Source organism: Stegostoma tigrinum, chromosome 17, assembly GCF_030684315.1.
Source record: "Stegostoma tigrinum isolate sSteTig4 chromosome 17, sSteTig4.hap1, whole genome shotgun sequence".
NCBI classification, from domain to species: Eukaryota; Metazoa; Chordata; class Chondrichthyes; order Orectolobiformes; family Stegostomatidae; genus Stegostoma; species Stegostoma tigrinum.
This window is the reverse complement of record NC_081370.1, coordinates 37012984-37035212: the sequence shown is the minus strand read 5'-3', so window position 1 is coordinate 37035212 and position 22229 is coordinate 37012984. Positions and strand designations below refer to the sequence as shown.

General features: G+C 45.5%; 1 protein-coding gene across 3 annotated transcripts in view; it reads left to right on the top strand.

The window, feature by feature from the left end:
- The window catches only part of LOC125459454 (dickkopf-related protein 3-like), a 77886-nt gene extending 59943 nt beyond the window's left edge, over positions 1-17943 (top strand). For 2 of the 3 annotated variants that reach the window (XM_059652090.1, XM_059652088.1), the window contains exons 3-6: positions 5642-5734; positions 6315-6459; positions 7520-7676; positions 17177-17943. In XM_059652090.1, the coding sequence (XP_059508073.1) occupies positions 5642-5734; positions 6315-6459; positions 7520-7676; positions 17177-17459 (678 nt within the window). In that variant the 3' untranslated portion in view covers positions 17460-17943. The remainder of the gene's footprint in view (positions 1-5641; positions 5735-6314; positions 6460-7519; positions 7677-17176) is intronic. The other variant, XM_059652089.1, reaches the window with a different exon arrangement.
- The last annotated feature ends 4286 nt before the right edge of the window (positions 17944-22229 follow it).

Genomic DNA, 22229 nt, shown 5'->3' with positions numbered 1-22229 from the left:
AGTCTGGGTGATTTTGAACCTCGCTACAATCAACTCCTACTTGTTTTTCGACTGTTTCTTTGTGCGCGTCTGCCTCTTTCGTAACTTCTTGCTCCCATCCCAACCAAGTGATGTCACATTTAAATTGTTCCGTGAGGAGGGATAGTCTCGAACATGTGGCAGACTTTCACAGCAAACTCCAACGCTTTGGTTAAAATGTAATCAGCAAGGGGAAGGCTGTTGCAAGTTTGCTGCCTTAACTTGCAGTCGGGTTCACAAACAGAGCGGATGTTCAAAGGAACCTATAATTTAAAGAAAAATCCAAGGTGAATATTTTGCTGCTGATGTACATCAGTAGAATTAAGCAGTGCACATTAACTGGGTGTGTTTTGGAAGCTGGTAATCGTCAAACGTCATTTGTCTGTATAACTTGCTGTGCCTCCCAACTTTCAGCAAACTTAGGTGTACAATTTTAAAAAGAAATTTGGTGCCCAACTCCATGTGGATCCCTGCATTCGAAGGATTGAACCCTCATCCAGTAATACGTTTAAATAACAGTCAAAGTAGATATTGTTTCGTGGTGAGGACAGTCCAGAGAATATGTACCCCAACCCCCACAACCCATTTGTTCCAAGCATAATAATCTGTGCTGGTCATGGTGTGTGTGTTTTTTTTATCAGCATCTTGTTCTTATTTGTAGCTCTATGATTCATAGGCTGGGGACTGAGGGTTCCTGTTTGATGTCGGGCCACACAGCAGCAACCAAAAGATTGAGAATTCCATTTCCCTTGATTCAGACTGAACTGAAAGCCTGATTCCAAGGGATTCTGCACAAAAACACCCCGCCTTCCCAATCACTTACGCTTGAACTGACTCATTGTTTGGTGCTGTTCAAAACATTGTCAGCAGGTTCTTTCAGATGGATTTGCTGTTTGTTGAAGCTAGCCACTGAATCTTTCAGACCTGAGATAATGGGAACTGCAGATGCTGGGGAATCCGAGATAACAAAGCGTGGAGCTGGATGAACACAGCAGGCCAAGCGGCATCTTAGGAGTACAAAGGCTGACATTTCAGGCCAAGAGAAAGGTCTAGGCCCGAAACATCGGCTTTTGTGCTCCTAAGATGCTGCTTGGCCTGCTGTGTTCATCCAGCTCCACACTTTGTTATCTCAAAACCTTTCAGACCTGCTGGGAATGCAACATATTTGTGGCGAATCCTGTACCTGATTCTACCTTCCCACACTATCCCCATATCCTTTTGATTCCCTTAGGAATACATAAAAAGTCATCAGTGATTTTTGTTTTGCTTGGAATCTCAACTGGGATCTCAGCTTTTTACCATATTTATTAATAACTTGTGTGAATGAACGCAAGGTTGTATCGTGACTTTTGGAAATAACACTAAGTTAAGAGGGTCATTGGTGTAGATGGGAGCAGCAGGTTGCGTGGACAAAGTTATATCAAGCTGAATTCAAGCTGGAGAAGTGTGAGGTTATCACAGAGCTGAACAGATAAATTGGAATATGATCTAAACGGTAACAAACTAAGGATTGCTCAGGATCAGAGAAATATGGAAGCTCAGCTCGATTACTAGGGGTCACGATTTCAAGGTGAGAGGGGAAAAGTTTAAGGGAGATATGCATGGGAATTTCTTTATGCAGAGGGTGGTTGGTGCCTGGAACGCGTTGCCAGCAGTGGTGGTAGAGGTGGGCACGATAGCGTCATTTAAGATGTGTCTAGACAGATACATGAATGGGCAGGGAGCAGAGGGATACAGATCCTTGGAAAATAGGCAACAGGTTTAGATAGAGGATCTGGATTGGTGCAGGCTTGCGAAGGGCCTGTTCCTGCGCTGTAATTTTCTTTGTTCTAGCTACATCCAGTAATTAATGGCAGTAGACAAATACAATCAAGAAGACTTAAGGAATGCTGCCTTTTATCTCAATGGGACTGGAATGTAAAGTGTAGCAAGTTCACCATTCAGCTGTGGGGTCTTTGCTGTGATACTGTCTGAAGTAACTTTGTTTCTGGGCACCACATTTCAGGAGGTATTGACTTTGGATGGTTGTAGCAGATTGATAGTAGAGCTTAGAGTTAAACTGTGAGGATGTGTTGTAGAAACCAGAGTGTATTTCCTTGAGCTCAGAGGATTATGGGCTATCTGAATCATAGTCCATAGAATCCCTACAGTGTGGAAACAGGCCCTTTGGCCCAACAAGTCCACACTGACCCTCAGAGCATTCCATCCAGGCCTGTCCCCCTGTAACCCATCTAATCTACACATCCTTGCACACTATGGGCAATTTAGTATGATCAGCCCACCTAGCCTACACATCTTTGGACTGTGGGAGGAAACCTACATAGACACAGGAGAATGTGCGAACTCCACACAGACAGTTGCCCAAGGGTGGAATTGAACCTGGGTCCCTGGTGCTGTGAGGCTGCAGTGCTAACCACTGAGCCACTGTGCCATGTATTTAAAATGTTAAAACAATTCGGTGGGGTGGATGACAGATTACTTCCTCCACTGGAGGAATCTTAAACAACAGGACATAATTAATATTCCCCTCAAGTTGTTCTGGTGTTGACAGCAGCAGTCCAGACCTTAACAGACACAAGACAAGCAAATAAACAGAATTGGCACCTTTCTGATACTGAACAGTGCATCAAATAGACTGTGCATTGTGCAGGGAAATCAGATGGAGCATTGAACATGATCTTAAAATTAGAGCCAGGTCACTTGTGAAAAAGTTGTGTTCTTCACATACAGGGAAGTAGGAAGCTGGAATTCTTCCTTTTGTAACTTGGTGTGAATGAAGTTGAGGTGGGGAGCAGTGTGAAGGTGATGGAGGGCCTGATTGATTGGAGTTTTGAAGATTGCAATCAATGTTTTTTGGGGTGAGCAACAGAATCATGGGAGACGGAGAGGAGGGGAAGTTGGGATTAAGTTTAGCCATGATCTCATTGAATAGTGGAGCAGGATGGCTGAATGACCTCCTCCTAACTTAACAGTATTCCACTGAGTGATCAATCTGTAAAATGGGCTCTGTTAGGAATTGATGGAGACGAGGACTGATTCATCCAAATATAAATGAGAGATTCTGTTAAGAATTTTAAGGGATAGAGAACTGAATAATTGAAGCTCAATAAATCGGTTTCTTTAGCAGTTGCATAATTTTGTCCTTAAAATAACTTTGATGTAACTAACAATGATTAACCTCTCCTAAATAACACTCAAAAGCAGCTACACATTGTAGCTTTAAGGAGTTGCATCTGCGTCAGATTAGTACATCTGCATTCGTGTGTAATCCTTCCGTTCTTCATTAGCAGTACGGCAAATGGCTTGCAGCCAGCTTCTCCAGAAGAGCCAGCTAGTTTCTAATGTAGTGGATGTTGTAGACTCCATCTTGATCTCTCTCTAAGAACCTTAGTCCAACTTGTGAAATGCTGACAACTCATTGGCCAGTGCATTTCAGTGTGCAAGTTTCCAAGATGGTGATCCTTTGAAAAGCGTACACCACACAGAACTGGAATATAATGTAACTGTTCCAACATTGCCTTAAATAGAGCCTCATGGTAAAAATTACCTGCTACCTCACCCTTTTCCCCCTCTCACTGACATAATGTCAGGTTTGGGGAGAAAATATTTTACTGTAATTACAAGAAGTAAGCAGTTCCCTTATCATTGTCCTGCTGAGTAGGTTAACGTCAGGAGAATTTTGATCTCTAACTATATCTTTGTTATGGAAGGGGGTATGTTCGGGGTTTTGTGAGTTGGGAAAGCCAACTGCCTTCATTTTTTTCTTTTAAATGTTGGATTAATCTTCCTTCAAAGGCTGCCAGTTATTTCGCTGCCCAACCATAAGAACGTATTGGCTGACTCTGAGTCTGAAGTTGCCGTGGGGCTGTGTGGGAATCTTGTTTGGACCCCTTGCCTTGAATCTTGCTTTCCGTCTGCTGTCTGAAACAGCCGGATACTGGAGGTGGTGCAGAGGGAGGCTGTGAACCAAACCCAGTGTCCAGTCGCCAAATGCTATGAGAGGCTTTACCTCTCTACTGTTCTGTCTTTGGTTGTCTGAGGTGTTCGCCCACCTCCCCATAGCTGATCAAAAAGCACACGGGCTTTTCATTTACTGATTGTTAACTGAATCAAACGATGTCTCCCAACCCCGCACTCTCACCTCCCCGCTCCTGCATCATGGATATTTTTCCCACAAACAGTGTTCAGAGTAACTTTTTGACAGATGAAAACAGTTCAGTTTCACTCTGTGGGTTTCAGCTGAGGTTTTGCTCGAAGCAATGTCGTGGTGTTTAATCTTCAGTTTCCTGGAATTTCACAAGCCTGTGTGGGCTGGTGTCAGTAAGGAATGGAGTTATTAGAGAAAATGTCAGCGGAAGAAATTGTGTTAACGGTGAAGAATAAGTAGCATGTTGAGAATGGGCCCTATCTGATCTTTTAAAAAAAGATAATGTTGTCCTATTATACCTAAAGCAGAATTCTGAATGGAAAATGTGGCTCACTCAGTGGGTTGTCATATTTTCTGTGAGGCTGGAGGCCGTGGGTTCAATTCCACCATGAGGTTTGAGCCATTTTTCCACCCTGCATTGAAGGAGTAACTGTAGCGTTGGACGTGTTGCTACTCTGACATGTTCAACCAAAATCAGCCCCCTCTCCTCAGCTGGACGTGAAGTATTCCCTAAAATTTTTTGAAGGAACCTTGCTGGTCTACATTCCACTCTCTGCCAAACCCATCTCTAAACACTTGTGGCCATTTTGTCGGATCTTTCTGTGCACAAATCAGCCGCCTGTGTTCTGTGCTTTCCAACGGTGGCTACATGACAAGATTAGCTGTAACGGATGGATGAGCTTGCACTTCATATCCTCAGAGAAACAGGGCCATTGAGAGGGTGAGCCAAAATACTTCAGTCAGTGAAGTGCATTGTGAAGTGGAGGGGTGTATGAAATGCAGCAACTGATTTATACACAGCAAGGTCCAACAAACAGCAATTTGACACGTGATGACATAATTTTGTAGTTGTATTGGTTGACATTAAATAGTGGCCCGGACACTGGTCCAGTTTTGTTTTGAGTAGTACCATGAGATCTATGATGACCACGTGGCCAAGGAGACTGAAAAATGGCACCTTGGTATTGCATTTGTTTGCCATCCTGGACTTTGTTCTCCAGTCATTGGAGTGGGGTTGTACCCACAACCTTCTAACTTGAGTAAGAAAGAGACAAACACCCAAACTTGTTTTCAAGTCGCTTGCCCCTCCTAATGTCCATCACCTCCTTCAGATCCCACAGCTCACGTGGAATGTTTCTCCAATTCTACCTCTTAAGGATCGTTAATTCATATTAATCCATCAGTGCTTTCAATTACCTGAGTCTTAAAATCCAAAATTCCATAAATTTCTCCACCTCCCTTCCTTCAAAGCTGTCTGTTTAACCAGCTTTCAGCTACTTGTCCTGATGTACCTGCTTAGGTGGATAAGTATCAGGTTTTCCTCGCTAATGCAGCGGGATGTTTAAGGTGCTGTATAAACAAACACGCTGTAGAAAGGCCATCATCAGTACTTCCTTGCCCAGGAGCAGTGAATTGTGTTTAGAACAGTAGAAGTTGTTAATTAACATCCTACTGAATGGACTGTGCTTCTCGTAGGAGTGTATTGTTGATGAGGATTGCAGGAAAGACCATTTCTGCTGGGTCGATGTCTTGGAGTCGAAGTGCCTTCCCCAGAGAGGACAGGAGGAGGTGAGTTATGGTTCATTCACATTCAGTTTGGGATCTGGATGGATGTCGCTAGCCTTCTGTTGCCCTGAAAAGGTGATGGTGGGTGTTCTTGTGCTGCTGGCAGTAAGCTAGTTAACAGTTTGGAGTCAGCATTGTTGGTGTCGATCTGGGGTTACATACAGGCTTGGACTGTGTAGGAACAGCACATTTCCAGTTTGAGTGCAAACCCATCTGGTTCACTTGTTTTTAGATCCAGATTTTATTAAAACAAGTTTAAATTTTTATATTGTCCTGGAATCATCTTCCCTGGAATACGTAACTACTTTATAAAACAAAGAAGCAGGCCATTCAGCCCAACTATTCACTGTTGATGTGAACACTGCACATTAGTCTGTTTCCATTCTGTTTACATCATTTTAGCTTTTCATCACATCTTCCCATCCTTATGTCTCTCCTCATTCACCTGATTTTCTTTTGAACTGTGATATTACCAGCAACAACCAAAAAATGAATTGTTTGTTGTCTATATTCAGAATGCTTTTTGTCCTAGAAGCTTTTTGAGTTGGATATTGACTGTGCGTTTTGTTCTGAATTTCTTTAGAATTGTACTCGAGATGGAGAATGTAATTCGGATTCTTTGTGTATCTGGGGACAATGCAGAATGGGTGCCGTAAAAGGAGAAACGGGCTCCATCTGTGATAAGCAGCATGACTGCAGTGGGGAGCTATGTTGTGCCTTCCATACCTGTGAGTTACAAAAAGTAACGTGATGATTTAGTTTAACCCCTCCCCCTCCCAAGCTCTTAAGGCTGGGCTTCTAAAATGTGTAAGTGTGAGGGCATATGGTCAAGTTTAACAGGTATCAGTTTAATAACTCACATGATATACAAAATGCAGCTTAGCTTGGAAAATGGCCCTGTTACTAAGGGCAAGTCTCAATGAGCCTGTTTCTCTCATATAGTTTAAAAAAGCCTTTTAGAGCTGTTTTTTCCAGACCTAGAAATACAAGTGTTCAAGAAGCTGTGAAGTTTTCACCCCAAATAGTGATTAAATTCCAATAGGTCTCTGGCTGTATCAACCTGGAATAATTTGGCTCTGATCAGCCACTGGCTGTATAGTTGAATTCTGGCCCCAGACTGGGTTGACTTACATTAACTTAGGTCAGAAATCAGACGACACCAGGTTATAGTCCAACAGGTTTATTTGAAATCACAAGCTTTTGGAGTGTAGCCCCTTTGGCACCTCCACATCATGACTAACCACAGTGGTGAGAGAGAGACAGGCCAAGCAAATATATTTGCTTTTATATTTTTATGAAAGAGACTAGAACTAAGAGATACGGTTTAACAATGAGGTTTCCCTTTTGAGCGATGAGGATTTTTCTTTTGTGAGGGTTGTTAATCTGCAAAATTCTCTCCCAGAGAATGAATGGAGGCAGAGTCATTGAATATACTGAAAGTTGAGTGAGACAGAATTCTGATAGATTGAGGGAGTTGTCATTTATGAGAGCCAAGCAGGAAGGAAGTCTATCCAATCAGCCATGATGTTACTGAACAGTAAAGAAGGGAGTGATCTATTCCTGCTCCCTAGTCCTATATTCCTACAGTTTTACCTGTTGTGAAGAAAAATGGGATATGTTTGAAAACATTCATCTGCTCTTAAGGATACACTGTGGAAGAACAAGTTTGCTTGTTTGGTCATTGTTGAGAGAGGTTGGAACACTTGTGAAAGAGCCTGTTGTACTGAATCATCACTGACATTGCAGACACGGTGTTGCTGTCACAAAGTCTCTATTAATTTCACTCAGATCTCTTGTTTCCTGTGTGCACCCCACTGCCCACCAAGGGCCAACCCTGCCGTGATCCCACACTCCAAAGTTTGGACCTCATCACTTGGGAAATGGAGCCTGAAGGAGCTTTAGACCGCTGTCCCTGCTTGAAGGGGCTAGTGTGCCAACCTGAAGGGTAAGTGACTGTGCATAACGGTTGGCTTCAACACAGTGAGGAGCTGGAAGAGTACAGCAAGCTCGGCAGCATGAGAGGAATGGGAAAGTCGACGTTTTGGGTTGGGACTATCTTCAGAATTCTGATGTTGACTCTGACTGCAGCATCTGCAATTCTTGCTTTCGAATGATTAGTTGTTCAGTTTTTAACAAAAAGAATGGGTCTGACTTTAACTCACTGAAAATCCGATCACATCTGCAGAGTAAACATCTTAGTGGGTTTGTCTCCCATTTTTGGCATGTGCTAGTGGGCATGTTTGGAGGTCAGGTACTGGCTGTAATCACACGACAGTGCAACTACCAGTCTACAACCTGCTATTTTTCAGCAACAATTCTTTTTATTTCACAGTAATAAACACAGAACTGCAGATGCTGGAAATCTGAACAAAACCAGAGAGCTGGAGAAGGTCTGTAGGTTTGACAGCAAGTGTTAAGAGAAAAGAGTTAACATTTTGAGTCCAGTGATGATTGTGAAGAAGGGTCACTGGACTTGAAATGCTAATCCTCTTTTCTGTTTGCAGGCCTGCTGAGTTTTCTGTGCTGTTCCTTTTTATGGTATAATTTAAAATGTTAATCCTGCACTTCATATTTGTAAGTCACATTTTGGTTTCTCTGACTTTTAAGTAATGCACAAATATTGCCATGAGTATGCTTTGGGTCGGTTAGCTCAGTTGGCTGGGTGGCTGGTTTGTGACGCAGAGCAATGGTAACAGCATGAGTTCAAATCCTGCGCTAGCTAAGGTTACCAGGAAAATCCTGCTTTTTGGTGTCTCCCCTCACCTGGGGTGTGGTGACTGTAAGGTTAAACCTACCACCTCTGACTCTGCCTAATGAAAAGGCACCTCCTAGCAGCTCTACTTGTCAAGAGGGAATGGAAGTAAATTATATCTGAAATACTGCTTAATGTTTGATGGAGGTTAGAATAAAATTATGTGTCAGCCTGACTCAGTGGGCACCTCTCTGATCTCCGAGTCAGGAAGGTCAAGTCCCACTGCAGTGTCTTCAACACACAATCCAAGCTCAGCATAATGCAGCATTTCCCTCAGTACTCTCATTGGAACATTGATAAAGGGGTAGGCCATTCAGTAAGATCATGTCTTATTGGAACTTCAGTGCTATTTACCTATCCCATCCGCATAAACTCTTAACATCACTGATAATCAGAAATCTTATCGATCTCTATCTTATGTACTCACTGAGCTTCCACAGCCCTCGATGGTAGAGAATGGTTCACAATGTTCCAGTGTAAAAAAGACAATTCTGCTCATCTCCGACCTAAGCAAATCCCTCTTATTTTTGAACTTTGTCCCGGGTCCCAGGCTCATCATCCAGGCGAAACATCCGCATCTACCCTAGTCTATCCTTTTAAATGTTTAGTAAGTTTCAATGAGCTCACCTCTCACTGAATCTCTGGAGAATACGCTGCAGAATATGCACCCAGTTTGCCCACAGGCTCTTCATGGGACAGTCCCTCCATCCTGGGAACAAGTCTGGTAAACTTTCGTTGCATGCCCTATGGCAATAGTACCTTTCCTGAGATAGAGACCAGAACTGCATACAGTACCTCCAAGTGCAGTCCAAATAAACTCTTATACAATTGAAACAAGACCTCACAACCCCTGTGCTCAAACTCCCTTACAGTAAAGGCGGACATTCAATTAACCTGCTGAACCTGCATTTTAGCATTCTGTGATTTATTGACAAGAGTACCTAGGTCACTTTGTACATCCATATTTTCTCTTACCACTTAAGAAATACCGTGCACGTCTGTTTCTCCTACCAAAGTGGATAGCCTCCCATTTTCCTCCCATGTCTTGACTATGAAATAAACCTGTCCAAATCCAAATCGTAAAGCCAATTCACATCTTCCTTGATAACAAAGTGTGAAGCTGGATGGACACAGCAGGCCAAGCAGCATCTCGGGAGCACAAAAGCTGACATTTCGGGCCTAGACCCTTCATCAGAGAGGGGAATGGGGAGAGGGTTCTGAAATAAATAGGGAGAGAGGGGGAGGCGGACTGAAGATGGATAGAGGAGAAGATAGGTGGAGAGGAGAGAATAGATGGGGAGGGGATAGGTCAGTGTGGGGAGGACGGACAGGTCAAGGGGGCGGGATGAGGTTAGTAGGTGGGAAATGGAGGTGCGCCTTGAGGTGGGAGGAGGGGATGGATGAGAGGAAGAACAGGTTAGGGAGGCGGGGACGAGCTGGGCTGGTTTTGGGAAGCATTGGGGGGAGGGGACGAGCTGGGCTGGTATTGGGTTTCAGTGGGGGAAGGGGCGATTTTGAAGCTTGTGAAGTCCACATTGATACCATTGGGATGCAGGGTTCCCAAGCGGAATATGAGTTGCTGTTCCTGCAACCTTTGGATGGCATCATTGTGGCACTGCAGGAGGCCCAGGATGGACATGTCATCTAAGGAATGGAAGGGTGAGTTAAAGTGGTTCGCGACTGGGAGGTGCAGTTGTTTATTGCACACGGAGCGGAGGTGTTCTGTAAAGCGGTCCCCAAGCCTCCGCTTGATTTCCCCAATTTAGAGGAAGCCACAACGGGTACAGTAGATACAGTATACCACATTGGCAGATGTGCAGGTGAACATCTGCTTAATATGGAAGGTCATCTTGGAGCTTGGGATAGGGCTGAGGGAGGAGGTGTGGGGGCAAGTGTAGCACTTCCTGCGGTTGTAGGGGAAGGTGGTGGGGTTGGAGGGTAGTGTGGAGCGGACAAGGGAGTCATGGAGAGAGTGGTCTCTCCGGAAAGCAGACAAGGGTGGGGATGGAAAAATGTCTTGGGTGGTGGGGTCGAATTGTAGATGGCGGAAGTGACAGAGGATGTTGTGTTGTATCTGGAGGTTGGTGGAGTGGCATGTGAGGTCGAGGGGGATCCTCTTGGGGCGGTTATTGCGGGGAGGGGATGTGAGGGGTGTGTTGCGGGAAATGCGGGAGACACGGTCGAGGGCGTTCTCGACCACTGCGGGGGATGTTGCGGTCCTTGAAGAACACGGACATCTGGGATGTGCGGGAGTGGAATGCCTCATCCTGGGAGCAGATGCGGTGGAGGTGAAGGAATTGGGAATAGGCATTTCACTCCCGCACAGATACCATTTCCGCCACCTCCAGCAGGATACCACCAACAGACACATATTCCCCTCCCCTCCCTTGTCAGCCTTCTGCAGGGACCGTTCCCTCTGGCACACCCTGGTCCATACCTCCTTCACCCCCAACACCTCCCCACAGCCCTAAGGCACCTTCCCCTGTAACCGGCGAAGGTGCAACACCTGCCCATTTACTTCCTCCCCAGCATCCAGGGGCCCAAACATACCTTCCAGGTCAAGCCACACTTCACCTGCACTTACAAGAATCTAGTCTTCTGCATTTGCTGCTCACAATGTGGTCTCCTCTACACTGGGGAAACGAAGCTCAGACTTGGTGACCGCTTTGCAGAACATCTACGTTCTGCTCACGAAAAAGGACCCTGAACTACCTGTTCCCTGCCACTTCAATGCACTACCCTGCTCCCTGGCCAATATCTCGGTCTCTGGCTTGCTACGGTGTTCCAGTGAATCCCAGCGCAAGCTGGAGGAGCAACACCTCATTTTCTGCTTGGGGACCCTACAGCCCTCCGGACTCAATATTGAGTTCAATAACACACACACACACACACACACACACACACACACACACACGTTGGTCACTGCCATCCCCCATTAACAGCTATTCACCCTCCCAGCCTGATGGTCAGCAACGCCTGTGTCTGTCTATCCGTCATTCTCTCCCTTTGGGCTCTATCCTATCGCTTCCTCCCTATCCCACCCACCTCCCTCCTTCACAGATGCTGCCAGACCCGCTGAGCTTTTCCAGCAACTTTGTTTTTGTTCCTGATTTACAGCATCTGCAGTTCTTTTAGTTTTTAATGAAGGTATTATTCAGCTTCTCGGCCCCTTCTCAATTCCCCCTTTATAAGTTCTCCTGACTCTGCCTGTGATGGTCCTCATTTAATTTAGCCAAATATTTATTTTTTACATACCTACAAAACTTCGACAGTCCAATTTCGTTTTTTGCTTATTTACATTCATAGCCCATTCTCCATTTCTTTACAAGTTTCTTGATCTTCCTTTGTTGTTGATAAACTTTCCAATTCTAAGACTATCACTAATGTGTTTGGCCTTTTAAAATCTTGTACAATCCTGAAATTGCTTTGTTTGCTATGGTTCAGTGAGTTTTTTGTGTTTTTTTGCACCTGGAAGGAATGTATAATTCCCTATTTATTTTCCCAATCCATTCTGGCCAATTTGGGCCTCATGCCTTCACAATGTGTCCTATTCACATTTAACTCTCATGCTTTAGAACAAATTCCTTCAACTTTCAGACATGATGAAAAACGCTATCATATCGTGGTCTTATCCCTTTACAACAAGATTTAGCTCTTTTTCCTTACATAATACTACATATAAAATAGCATGTCCTGTAGCTGTCTCCTTAACATATAGTTGTTGAAAACCATCTTGCAGACACATCCAGAAACTTGGCCTCCATGCGTTCAGTGCTGAAATGGTTTAAGTAAATCTGTATACAGATTAAAATCACTTACGAATACTATGTTATGCGTGCTACATGCTTAGCTCATTTGCTGCTGCACTTCTGGAAGGTCACCACCCTGTTTACTTCCTATCCAATACTGTGGCAGAGGTCCCTTGTTCCCTGTTTCCATCCCACCAGTTCAGTGAATCATCCTGTGTCATTTCTGCCATCTCCATCCAGCATGCTCCTGCCACGTCACCTCACTCCCTCTTCCCTCCTCTGTCTGCAGTCCAAAGTGGCCTTTCCCTCTGTGACGATAAAATGTGAAGCTGGATGAACACAGCAGGCCAAGCAGCATCTCAGGAGCACAAAAGCTGACGTTTCAGGCCTAGACCCTTCATCGGAGAGGGGGATGGGGAGAGGGAACTGGAATAAATAGGGAGAGAGGGGGAGGCGGACCGAAGATGGAGAGTAAAGAAGATAGGTGGAGAGGAGAGTATAGGTGGGGAGGTAGGGAGGGGATAGGTCAGTCCAGGGAAGACGGACAGGTCAAGGAGGTGGGATGAGGTTAGTAGGTAGATGGGGGTGCAGCTTGGGGTGGGAGGAAGGGATGGGTGAGAGGAAGAACCGGTTAGGGAGGCAGAGACAGGTTGGACTGGTTTTGGGATGCAGTGGGTGGGGGGGAAGAGCTGGGCTGGTTGTGTGGTGCAGTGGGGGGAGGGGACGAACTGGGCTGGTTTAGGGATGCAGTAGGGGAAGGGGAGATTTTGAAACTGGTGAAGTCCACATTGATACCATATGGCTGCAGGGTTCCCAGGCGGAATATGAGTTGCTGTTCCTGCAACCTTCGGGTGGCATCATTGTGGCACTGCAGGAGGCCCATGATGGACATGTCATCTAGAGAATGGGAGGGGGAGTGGAAATGGTTTGCGACTGGGAGGTGCAGTTGTTTGTTGCGAACCGAGCGGAGGTGTTCTCCAAAGCGGTCTCCAGGCCTCCGCTTGGTTTCCCCAATGTAGAGGAAGCCACACCGGGTACAGTGGATGCAGTATACCACATTGGCAGATGTGCAGGTGAACCTCTGCTTAATGTGGAATGTCATCTTGGGGCCTGGGATGGGGATGAGGGAGGAGGTGTGGGGGCAAGTGTAGCATTTCCTGCGGTTGCAGGGGAAGGTGCCGGGTGGGGTTGGAGGGCAGTGTGGAGCGAACAAGGGAGTCACGGAGAGAGTGGTCTCTCCGGAAAGCAGACAAGGGTGGGGATGGAAAAATGTCTTGGGTGATGGGGTCGGATTGTAAATGGCGGAAGTGCCGGAGGATGATGCTTTGTATCCGGAGGTTGGTAGGGTGGTGTGTGACAACGAGGGGGATCCTCTTTGGGCGGTTGTGGCGGGGGCGGGGTGTGAGGGATGTGTTGCGGGAAATACGGGAGACGTGGTCAAGGGTGTTCTCGATCACTGTGGGGGGAAAGTTGCGGTTCTTGAAGAACTTGGACATCTGGGATGTGCGGGAGTGGAATGTCTTATCGTGGGAGCAGATGCGGCGGAGGCGGAGGAATTGGGAATAGGAGATGGAATTTTTGCAGGAGGGTGGGTGGGAGGAGGTGTATTCTAGGTAGCCGTGGGAGTCGGTGGGCTTGAAATGGACATCAGTTACAAGCTGGTTGCCTGAGATGGAGACTGAGAGGTCCAGGAAGGTGAGGGATGTGCTGGAGATGGCCCAGGTGAACTGAAGGTTGGGGTGCAAGGTGTTGGTGAAGTGGATGAACTGTTCGAGCTCCTCTGGGGAGCAAGAGGCGGCGCCGATACCGTCATCAGTGTACCGGAGGAAGAGGTGGGGTTTGGGGCCTGTGTAGGTGCGGAAGAGGGTCTGTTCCATGTAACCTACAAAGAGGCAGGCATAGCTGGGGCCCATGCGGGTGCCCATGGCCACCCCCTTAGTCTGTAGGAAGTGGGAGGAGTCAAAAGAGAAGTTGTTGAGGGTGAGGACGAGTTCAGCTAGGCCCTATTCCCAATTCCTCCGCCTCCGCAGCATCTGCTGCCACGATAAGACATTCCACTCCCGCACATCCCAGATGTCCAAGTTCTTCAAGGACTGCAACTTTCCCCCCACAGTGATCAAGAACGCCCTTGACCGTGTCTCCCGTATTTCCCGCAACACATCCCTCACACCCCGCCCCCGCCACAACCGCCCAAAGAGGATCCCCCTCATTGTCACACACCACCCTACCAACCTCCGGATGCAACGCATCATCCTCCGACAATTCCGCAATTTACAATCCGACCCCACCACCCAAGACATTTTTCCATCCCCACCCCTGTCTGCTTTCCGGAGAGACCACTCTCTCCGTGACTCCCTTGTTCGCTCCACACTGCCCTCCAATCCCACCACACCTGGCACGTTCCCTTGCAACCGCAGGAAATGCTACACTTGCCCCCACACCTCCTCCCTCACCCCTATCCCAGGCCCCAAGATGACATTCCACATTAAGCAGAGGTTCAACCTGCACATCTGCCAATGTGGTATACTGTATCCATTGTACCCGGTGTGGCTTCCTCTACATTGGGGAAACCAAGCGGAGGCTTGGGGACCGCTTTGCAGAACACCTCCGCTCAGTTCGCAACAAACAACTGCACCTCCCAGTCGCAAACCATTTCCACTCCCCCTCCCATTCTCTAGATGACATGTCCATCATGGGCCTCCTGCAGTGCCACAATGATGCCACCCGAAGGTTGCAGGAACAGCAACTCATATTCCGCCTGGGAACCCTGCAGCCCAATGGTATCAATGTGGACTTCACCAGTTTCAAAATCTCCCCTTCCCCTACTGCATCCCTAAACCAGCCCAGTTCGTCCTCTCCCCCCACTGCACCACACAACCAGCCCAGCTCTTCCCCCCCACCCACTGCATCCCAAAACCAGTCCAACCTGTCTCTGCCTCCCTAACCGGTTCTTCCTCTCACCCATCCCTTCCTCCCACCCCAAGCCGCACCCCCATCTACCTACTAACCTCATCCCACCTCCTTGACCTGTCCGTCTTCCCTGGACTGACCTATCCCCTCCCTACCTCCCCACCTATACTCTCTCCACCTATCTTCTTTTCTCTCCATCTTCGGTCCGCCTCCCCCTCTCTCCCTATTTATTCCAGAACCCTCTCCCCATCCCCCTCTCTGATGAAGGGTCTAGGCCAGAAACGTCAGCTTTTGTGCTCCTGAGATGCTGCTTGGCCTGCTGTGTTCATCCAGCCTCACATTTTATTATCTTGGAATTCTCCAGCATCTGCAGTTCGCATTATCTCTGATACTTTCCCTCTGTGGCACCTGGGTCTACTCGTTATCAGCCCTAACACTTTAGCTCCCTCCACACCATCTTATTGCACACTCGCGGCCTGTGTAATGCCAACCCTTTAACGTCCTCTCCCTATAATCCAAGGCTTTATACACACCCAACAGTTAGAGCAGGTATTTGCTGGGTAGAGCAGCACGGTGGGGTAATCATTATTCGATAATGACATCACCACTCAAACTGCAGCATGGCCCTGACCATCTGGATTCCTGACTCTTTAATTTCACATCCTGCTCTCCCATTCACATTTCTACCATTTCCAGTGAAGCTCAGCACAAACTTAAGCAGCAGCACCTTATCTGGACTGAATGCTGTGCTTAGAATCTTGCACCATGAACTCTGTCCCTAATGTGCTGACCCGAATCTTGCCTTTAATTTTGCCTCCTTTTTGATCTCACCACCATCCAGTTTGGAAGCTTGAAATCAGTTTGTTTCTAAACAAATCTGAAACTTAAAAAGCTGGTGGCAGGAGAAATCGTTGGATTATCATATACACCTGGCTGGTTTAACAACGGTATTTCTGTAAGGAAACATGCCATCCTTTCCTGACCTGGATCTGTTTATGACTGCAGTCCTACATCAACACAGTTGTCTCTTAACTATCCTGTGAAGTGGCCTGGCAAGCCCCTCGAATTTCGAGTGCTCGGCCTTGCTAATGACCTAGAGTCAGTTTTAAAATATTACCACATAAAGTTTACTAATGTAGACTCTGGCTACAGGCAGAAAATGTTTCTCTAAAAGAAAATTCAAGCTTTTGACTAAAATAAATTTCATCCTAAAGTTTCACTCTGATTTTTTTTAAAAATTGAATTAATTTAAAACTCTGAGCGGTTAGCTAAGTGCAGTTTCTCTGGATTAAATATTTCAAAGCATTTGTCAATGAGAACTTCCACGTTTAGCGCATTTATATAACATTGCTAACTGATAAGTGGCTTGACGTTTCACAAAGGTGACTTCTAAAAATTCACTTACAAGATGTGGATGTCACTGGTAGGGCCAGTATTTATTGCCCATCCCTCGTTGCCCTTGAGAAGGTGCTGGTGCGCTGCCATTCTTGGACCGCTGCAGTTCATGTGCTGTGGGTTGACCCACTATGCTCTTAGTGTTGGGGGGGAATGCCAGGATTTTGACCCAGGAAAGTGAAGGAACAGCGATATATTTTCCAAGTCAGGATTGTGAGTTACTTCACAGGGATCTTGGAGGTGGTGGTGTTTATGTGTTGGTAATGGTTGTGGGTTTGGTAGGTACTGTCTAAAGAAATTTGGGAGACGACTGGAAATTTTGTTCATTCTCTTTGTTTATCAATTGGCACATTGTGTTTTAACTTGTAATCGGTGTTGTGAATAATTACTGATTATACAGTAATTAGGCAAGTGAATGGAGCTGAGGTATAGATCAGCTATAACTGATGCAACTGAATGAGAAGTAGGTTTGAGGTGCTGAATAATCACGTTCTGTTCATGTCTTGGGGTGTAACAGATGTGTACTAGATGTTATCCTGCATGTACATGTGTATAAAATGATTGAAAATGGTTACAGAAATGATGGAGCAGGTTGTTGAATTATATTTTTCTGTCACTCTTTCTGCCCCCTTCCCTTAGTAACGTCTTTTTGTCAGTGTGTAAGGAGTCTGATCTTGAGCAGATGGTGATCTCTGCAGACCTGTCTCAGTACATGGAAATGGAAGAGGCTCCATTTCTCCAACTTGTAGCCTTGGAAGATCCTGGTGATGTGGAGAACTACACCTACACAGTGCCAGATGGGGAAGAGTTGCAGGCCACAGGGCTGGATTCACTGACTGATCTTTATAACAAGGGGAGCCCAGATGAACACGATGATCCCGACACATGTGAGGGATTCCGCAGGGAGAGGGCGGCAGACTAAGAGGGCAGGATTCCATTGGAAACGCTAACATTTCTTTGTCGTCCAAACCAGGTGTCTGATGACGCCTCAGTCACCCTTCTGTGCGCAAGGAAAACCAAAAGCAACTAGAGGCTTAATAGTGGGTTATTTTTACAATATGATGTGTAGTTCTAATGGGCATTCTATCTACACTGTGCCCTCGATAGCTTTGTTTAGTGATGCAGGCTGTAACTCTGTCCTGAGCATGTCAGTGTTCTTGAGCTGTGGGGTTTTACATGTCGTACGGTTTATCATATTTGGAGCATTGCAGAATACAAGCTGTTTACCTTTTGTGAGAACTGAACACTGGTGAAATCTGCTCTGCTGTCTCAAGTCAGCTCCATTCTTTTGAAATATGTGCCCAGAAAACAGCAAATAATCAGCAGGTTGTGGCTTTTCCTCGCTAAAATATTTTCTAAGTACGTAACTGATTGTATTAATCAATAAAAAGACACCTTTTCAGTTGTGACATTGGATAATGTGTTGGCGTGTTATTTATAACAGTACAGGAATTGGCCAACAGAACCCTGCCAAGGTTTATGCACCACGTGAGCTTCCTAGCACCTTTTGATTCCATCTGCATATCCTTCTATTTGTTTTTCCCTTGTGCATCTATACTGTTGAAACAAATCTGTTCTTCAGGAGCTGAACAGAATAAATACTGAGAGGATGATTCCCCTCATAGGAGAGTCTAGGACCATAGGCCACTGACTCAGATTAAAGGGGTACCAATTCAAGACCGAGATAAGGGATTTCTTTTGAGGGTTGCACGTCTTCGAAGCTTCTTGCCACGGAGAGCTGTGGCGGCGGAGTCATTGTGTATATTTAAGGCTGAGAGTGACTCGTGATCACCGCGGTTTGCAGGGAAAATACAACAAAGTGGATGTGAAGAATGTCAGGTTAGCCATAATCCAATCGTGGAGCAGCTTAAGGGGTTGAATGGCCTACTGCTGTTGTTACTTTTCGTGGTCTTACAGTCTAATTAATTCACCACCTCCCCCTCCTCCTCCCTATATTACTGAGATGCACATTTTCTCTGGATAAGGAAGATTCCCTTTTATTCCCTGTTGGATTTATTACTGACTGCTTTATATGTGGCCCTTTTTGGTTTGTTTGATTACAGCTTCAAATGGAAACATTTCCATGCCTACCATATCAACCTCTTTATAATCTCTAATCAATATTGGTTTATTCCAGAGAAAGAACCTAACTCAGCAGGTTCAATTTTTGCTGGAGTACCACCTCTTGGTTCTGGTTTAATCCTTAAATATGGTCTTGCATATTTTCCAGTGCTTCCATATCCTTTTCGTAATATGGAATTTAGAACACATTCAGAGGAATAAAACAGTTGTAATCAAAATTCAACAAGTTTAACAGAACTTTTCAATTTTGTTTCCCTCAATGAAAAAAGTTTGTTTTAAATTACCTTGTTAAAACATTCATCACCCCTGTTATTTGTTATTCTGATCAAATTTCTTTGTGCAGTGAACTCAAAGAAGATTGATAATAAGATTATTTAATGTGATTTTGGCTAGCACAGCACCAAGTTCACCATCACAAGTGCTGAACTCCCCCCCCCCCCCCCCCCCCCTGCCCAGGGCAGGAGCTAATATATGGAACTATATTGTGGACTCTAGATGGACACTGAAACTCTAACCCATAAGTCCTGAGCCTGTGAAATAAGGCAAACAAACCACCAGTGAATCTCAAAATGGTGAGGAGGTGAGAGAACCACTGCAGGATTCCTAGCTTCCGATCTGCACTTATATCCACAGTACTTATATGATTAATTGTTTCCTTGTCAATGGTAACTTCAGCTTACTAATAGAGAGGCATTCAGTGTTGGTGATGCCATTAGATGTTAAGGGGGCAATGGTTAGATTCTGTCTTGTTGGAGATCCACATTGCTGCTATAGTCAAGAGAGCACACCAATGCTTTTACTTCATCAGGAGGCTAAGGAAATTTGGAATATCCACAATGACTCTTACCAATTTTAATAGATGGAACAAAGAAAGCACTCTATCCAGATGCATTACAACCTGTTTTGGCAACTGCTTGGCCAAAGGCTGCAAATAATTAGAGAGCTGTGAATGTAGCCCAGTCCATCAGGCAAACTAGCCTTTCTTCCAATGACTTTGTCTACACTTCTTGCTGCCACAGGAAAGTAGCCAACATGATATTTTAATTGAGATAAATGTGAAGTGCTTCATTTTGGATAGGAAAATCAGGGCAGGACTTATACACTTAATGGTAACATCCCAGGGAGTGTTGCTGAACAGAGACCTTGGAGTGCAGGTTCCTTCAAGTGGAGTTGCAGGTAGACAAGATAGTGAAAGAGGCATTTGGTATGCCTGCCTTTACTGGACAGTGCATTGAGTATAGGAGTTGGGAGGTTATGTTACAGCTGTACTGGACATTGGTTAGGCCACTTTTGGGATGCTATGTGCAATTCTGGTCACCCTCTTATAAGGAAGGATGTTGTGAAACTTGAAAAGGTTTCGACAAGGTTTACAAAGGTGTTGCCAGGGTTGGAGGGTATAAACTATCGGGATAAACTGGGGCTATTTTATCTGGAGGCGAACGCTGAGGGGTGACCTTATGGAAGTTTATAAAGCCATGAGGGGAATGGATAGGATAAATAGCCAAAGTCTTTTTCCTGGGCTGTGGGAGTCTAAAGTCAGGGTTTAAGGTGAGAGGAGAAAGATTTAAAAGGGATCCAAGGGGCAACGTTTTCCACGGAAAGTGACGTGTGGCCCAATAGAGCTGCCAAGGGAAGTGGTGAAGGCTGGGACAAATACAACATTTAATAGACATCCAGATAGATGTATGAATAGGAAGGGTTTACAGGGAAATGGGCCAAATGATCTATAATGAAAGACCCCTCCCACCCCAGTCATATTCTCTTCTACCTTCTTCCATCAGGTAGAAGACACAAACATGTGAAAACACATACCAACAGATTTAAGTACAGCTTCTTCTGACTGTTATCAGACTTCTGAATGGACTTCATAGTTGAACTGATCTTTTTCTGTAACTGTAACACCATATTCTACATTCTGTTCTATTATCCCAATGTACTTCTGTAAGGTATGATTTATCTGGTTAACACAAAATAATACTTTTTACTATCTCAGTACATAGGACAATAATAAATCAAGTCAAATTAAGGCAATAAAATGGGATGACACCAAGGAAAAGGTTTGCAAAATACTGCAAAAGGCCTTTTGCTCATTGTCCCCCTTCTAAGACAAGTATATGTTTTTCTAGCTAAGGAAACCAAAGTGTGGCCGAACCAAAGCTCTGTGTAACACAGGAAAGATTTGCTTACCTTTAAACTGCAATCCTTTCTTTGTTGGAACCCTTGCTGACTTTTCATTTTTATTTTATCAATTTGGTTTGGGGCTGTGACTTTAGAAGTGAGAACTTAAAAGTGACCTTTCAACTGAACAGCAGGTTGTGTTCTAAAAAGAAAACAAACAAGCGGTGAGATAGCAGGGACTGCAGATGTTGCAGTCAGAGACAACAGTGTGGAGCTGAAGGAACACAGCAGGCCAGGCAGCATCAAAGGAGAAGGAAAGCTGACATGTCAGGTTGGGACCCTTCTTCAAAGTGTTGTAACAAACAAACTGTAGTTTGTTAGGCCAGGCCTGGGAGCTAATAGCAGTTTGGATTTTGGTCAAAGTGTTCTACAGATGCTTCAGCAGCAGGGGAGACCTTATGCTCATGCAGATGGTAGATATTGAATGGTAACTGGAATGTCGTGGGGAGATGGTCAGTCTGAAAGGGAGGCACCAGAGTTTGACCTAAATTTCAGACAGTATTTTCTGTGAAAAGGATTCTGGCTGTTGATGCAACAAGCTCCCTGCCTAACCTACTTTACTAACATTTTTCACTCCAACCTCAAATTCACCTGGACCATCTCCAATACCTCCCTCTCCTTGCTGGACCTCTCTGTCGCCATCTCTGGTAATCGCCGTAAAAATGACATCTATTTCAAGCCCACCGACTCCCACAGCGCCTACCTGATACCTCCTCTCACACCCTCCTGCAAGAATGCTATCCAGTGCTCCCAATTCTGCCGCACCTGCTCCCAAGATGGAGTGTTCCACTCCTGTACATCCCAGATATCCTCCTAGTTCAAGGACCGAAACCTCCCCCTTCGACTGATCAAAAATGCCCTCAACTGCATTGCTTTCATTTCTTGCATTTCTGCCCTCAAACTTCCTCCTGCAACAAAAATAAAGACGCAATCCTCCTTGTTCTTACATATCCCATCAAACTCTGTATTCAACGTATTATTCTCTGCCTCCTACAATCCAACCCCACAACCAGATATTTCCCTCCCTATTCCTATTCTAGCTTTTGCAGGGACCGCTCACTCCAGGAGTCCCTCATCTGCTCCACACTCCCCACCAACCCCACCACACCCAGCACCTTTCCCGGCAACCACAGGAAGTGCTACACCTGCCCCTATACCTCTCCCCCGCCACCTCCATTCAAGGTCCAAAGCAAACCTTTCAGATCTGACAGGGGTTCACTTGTACATCTGTCAATTTGGTCTACTGTATTCACTGCTCCCAATGCAGCCTCCTCTACATCAGTGAGACCAAGTGTAGACTTTGAGACCTTTTCGTAGAGCATCTGCGCTCTGTGCATGACAAATGACAACACCTTCTGGTCGCCAACCATTTTAACTCTCCCCCCAACCCCCCACAACAGGTGACATGTCCATCCAGGACCTCCTCCAGTGT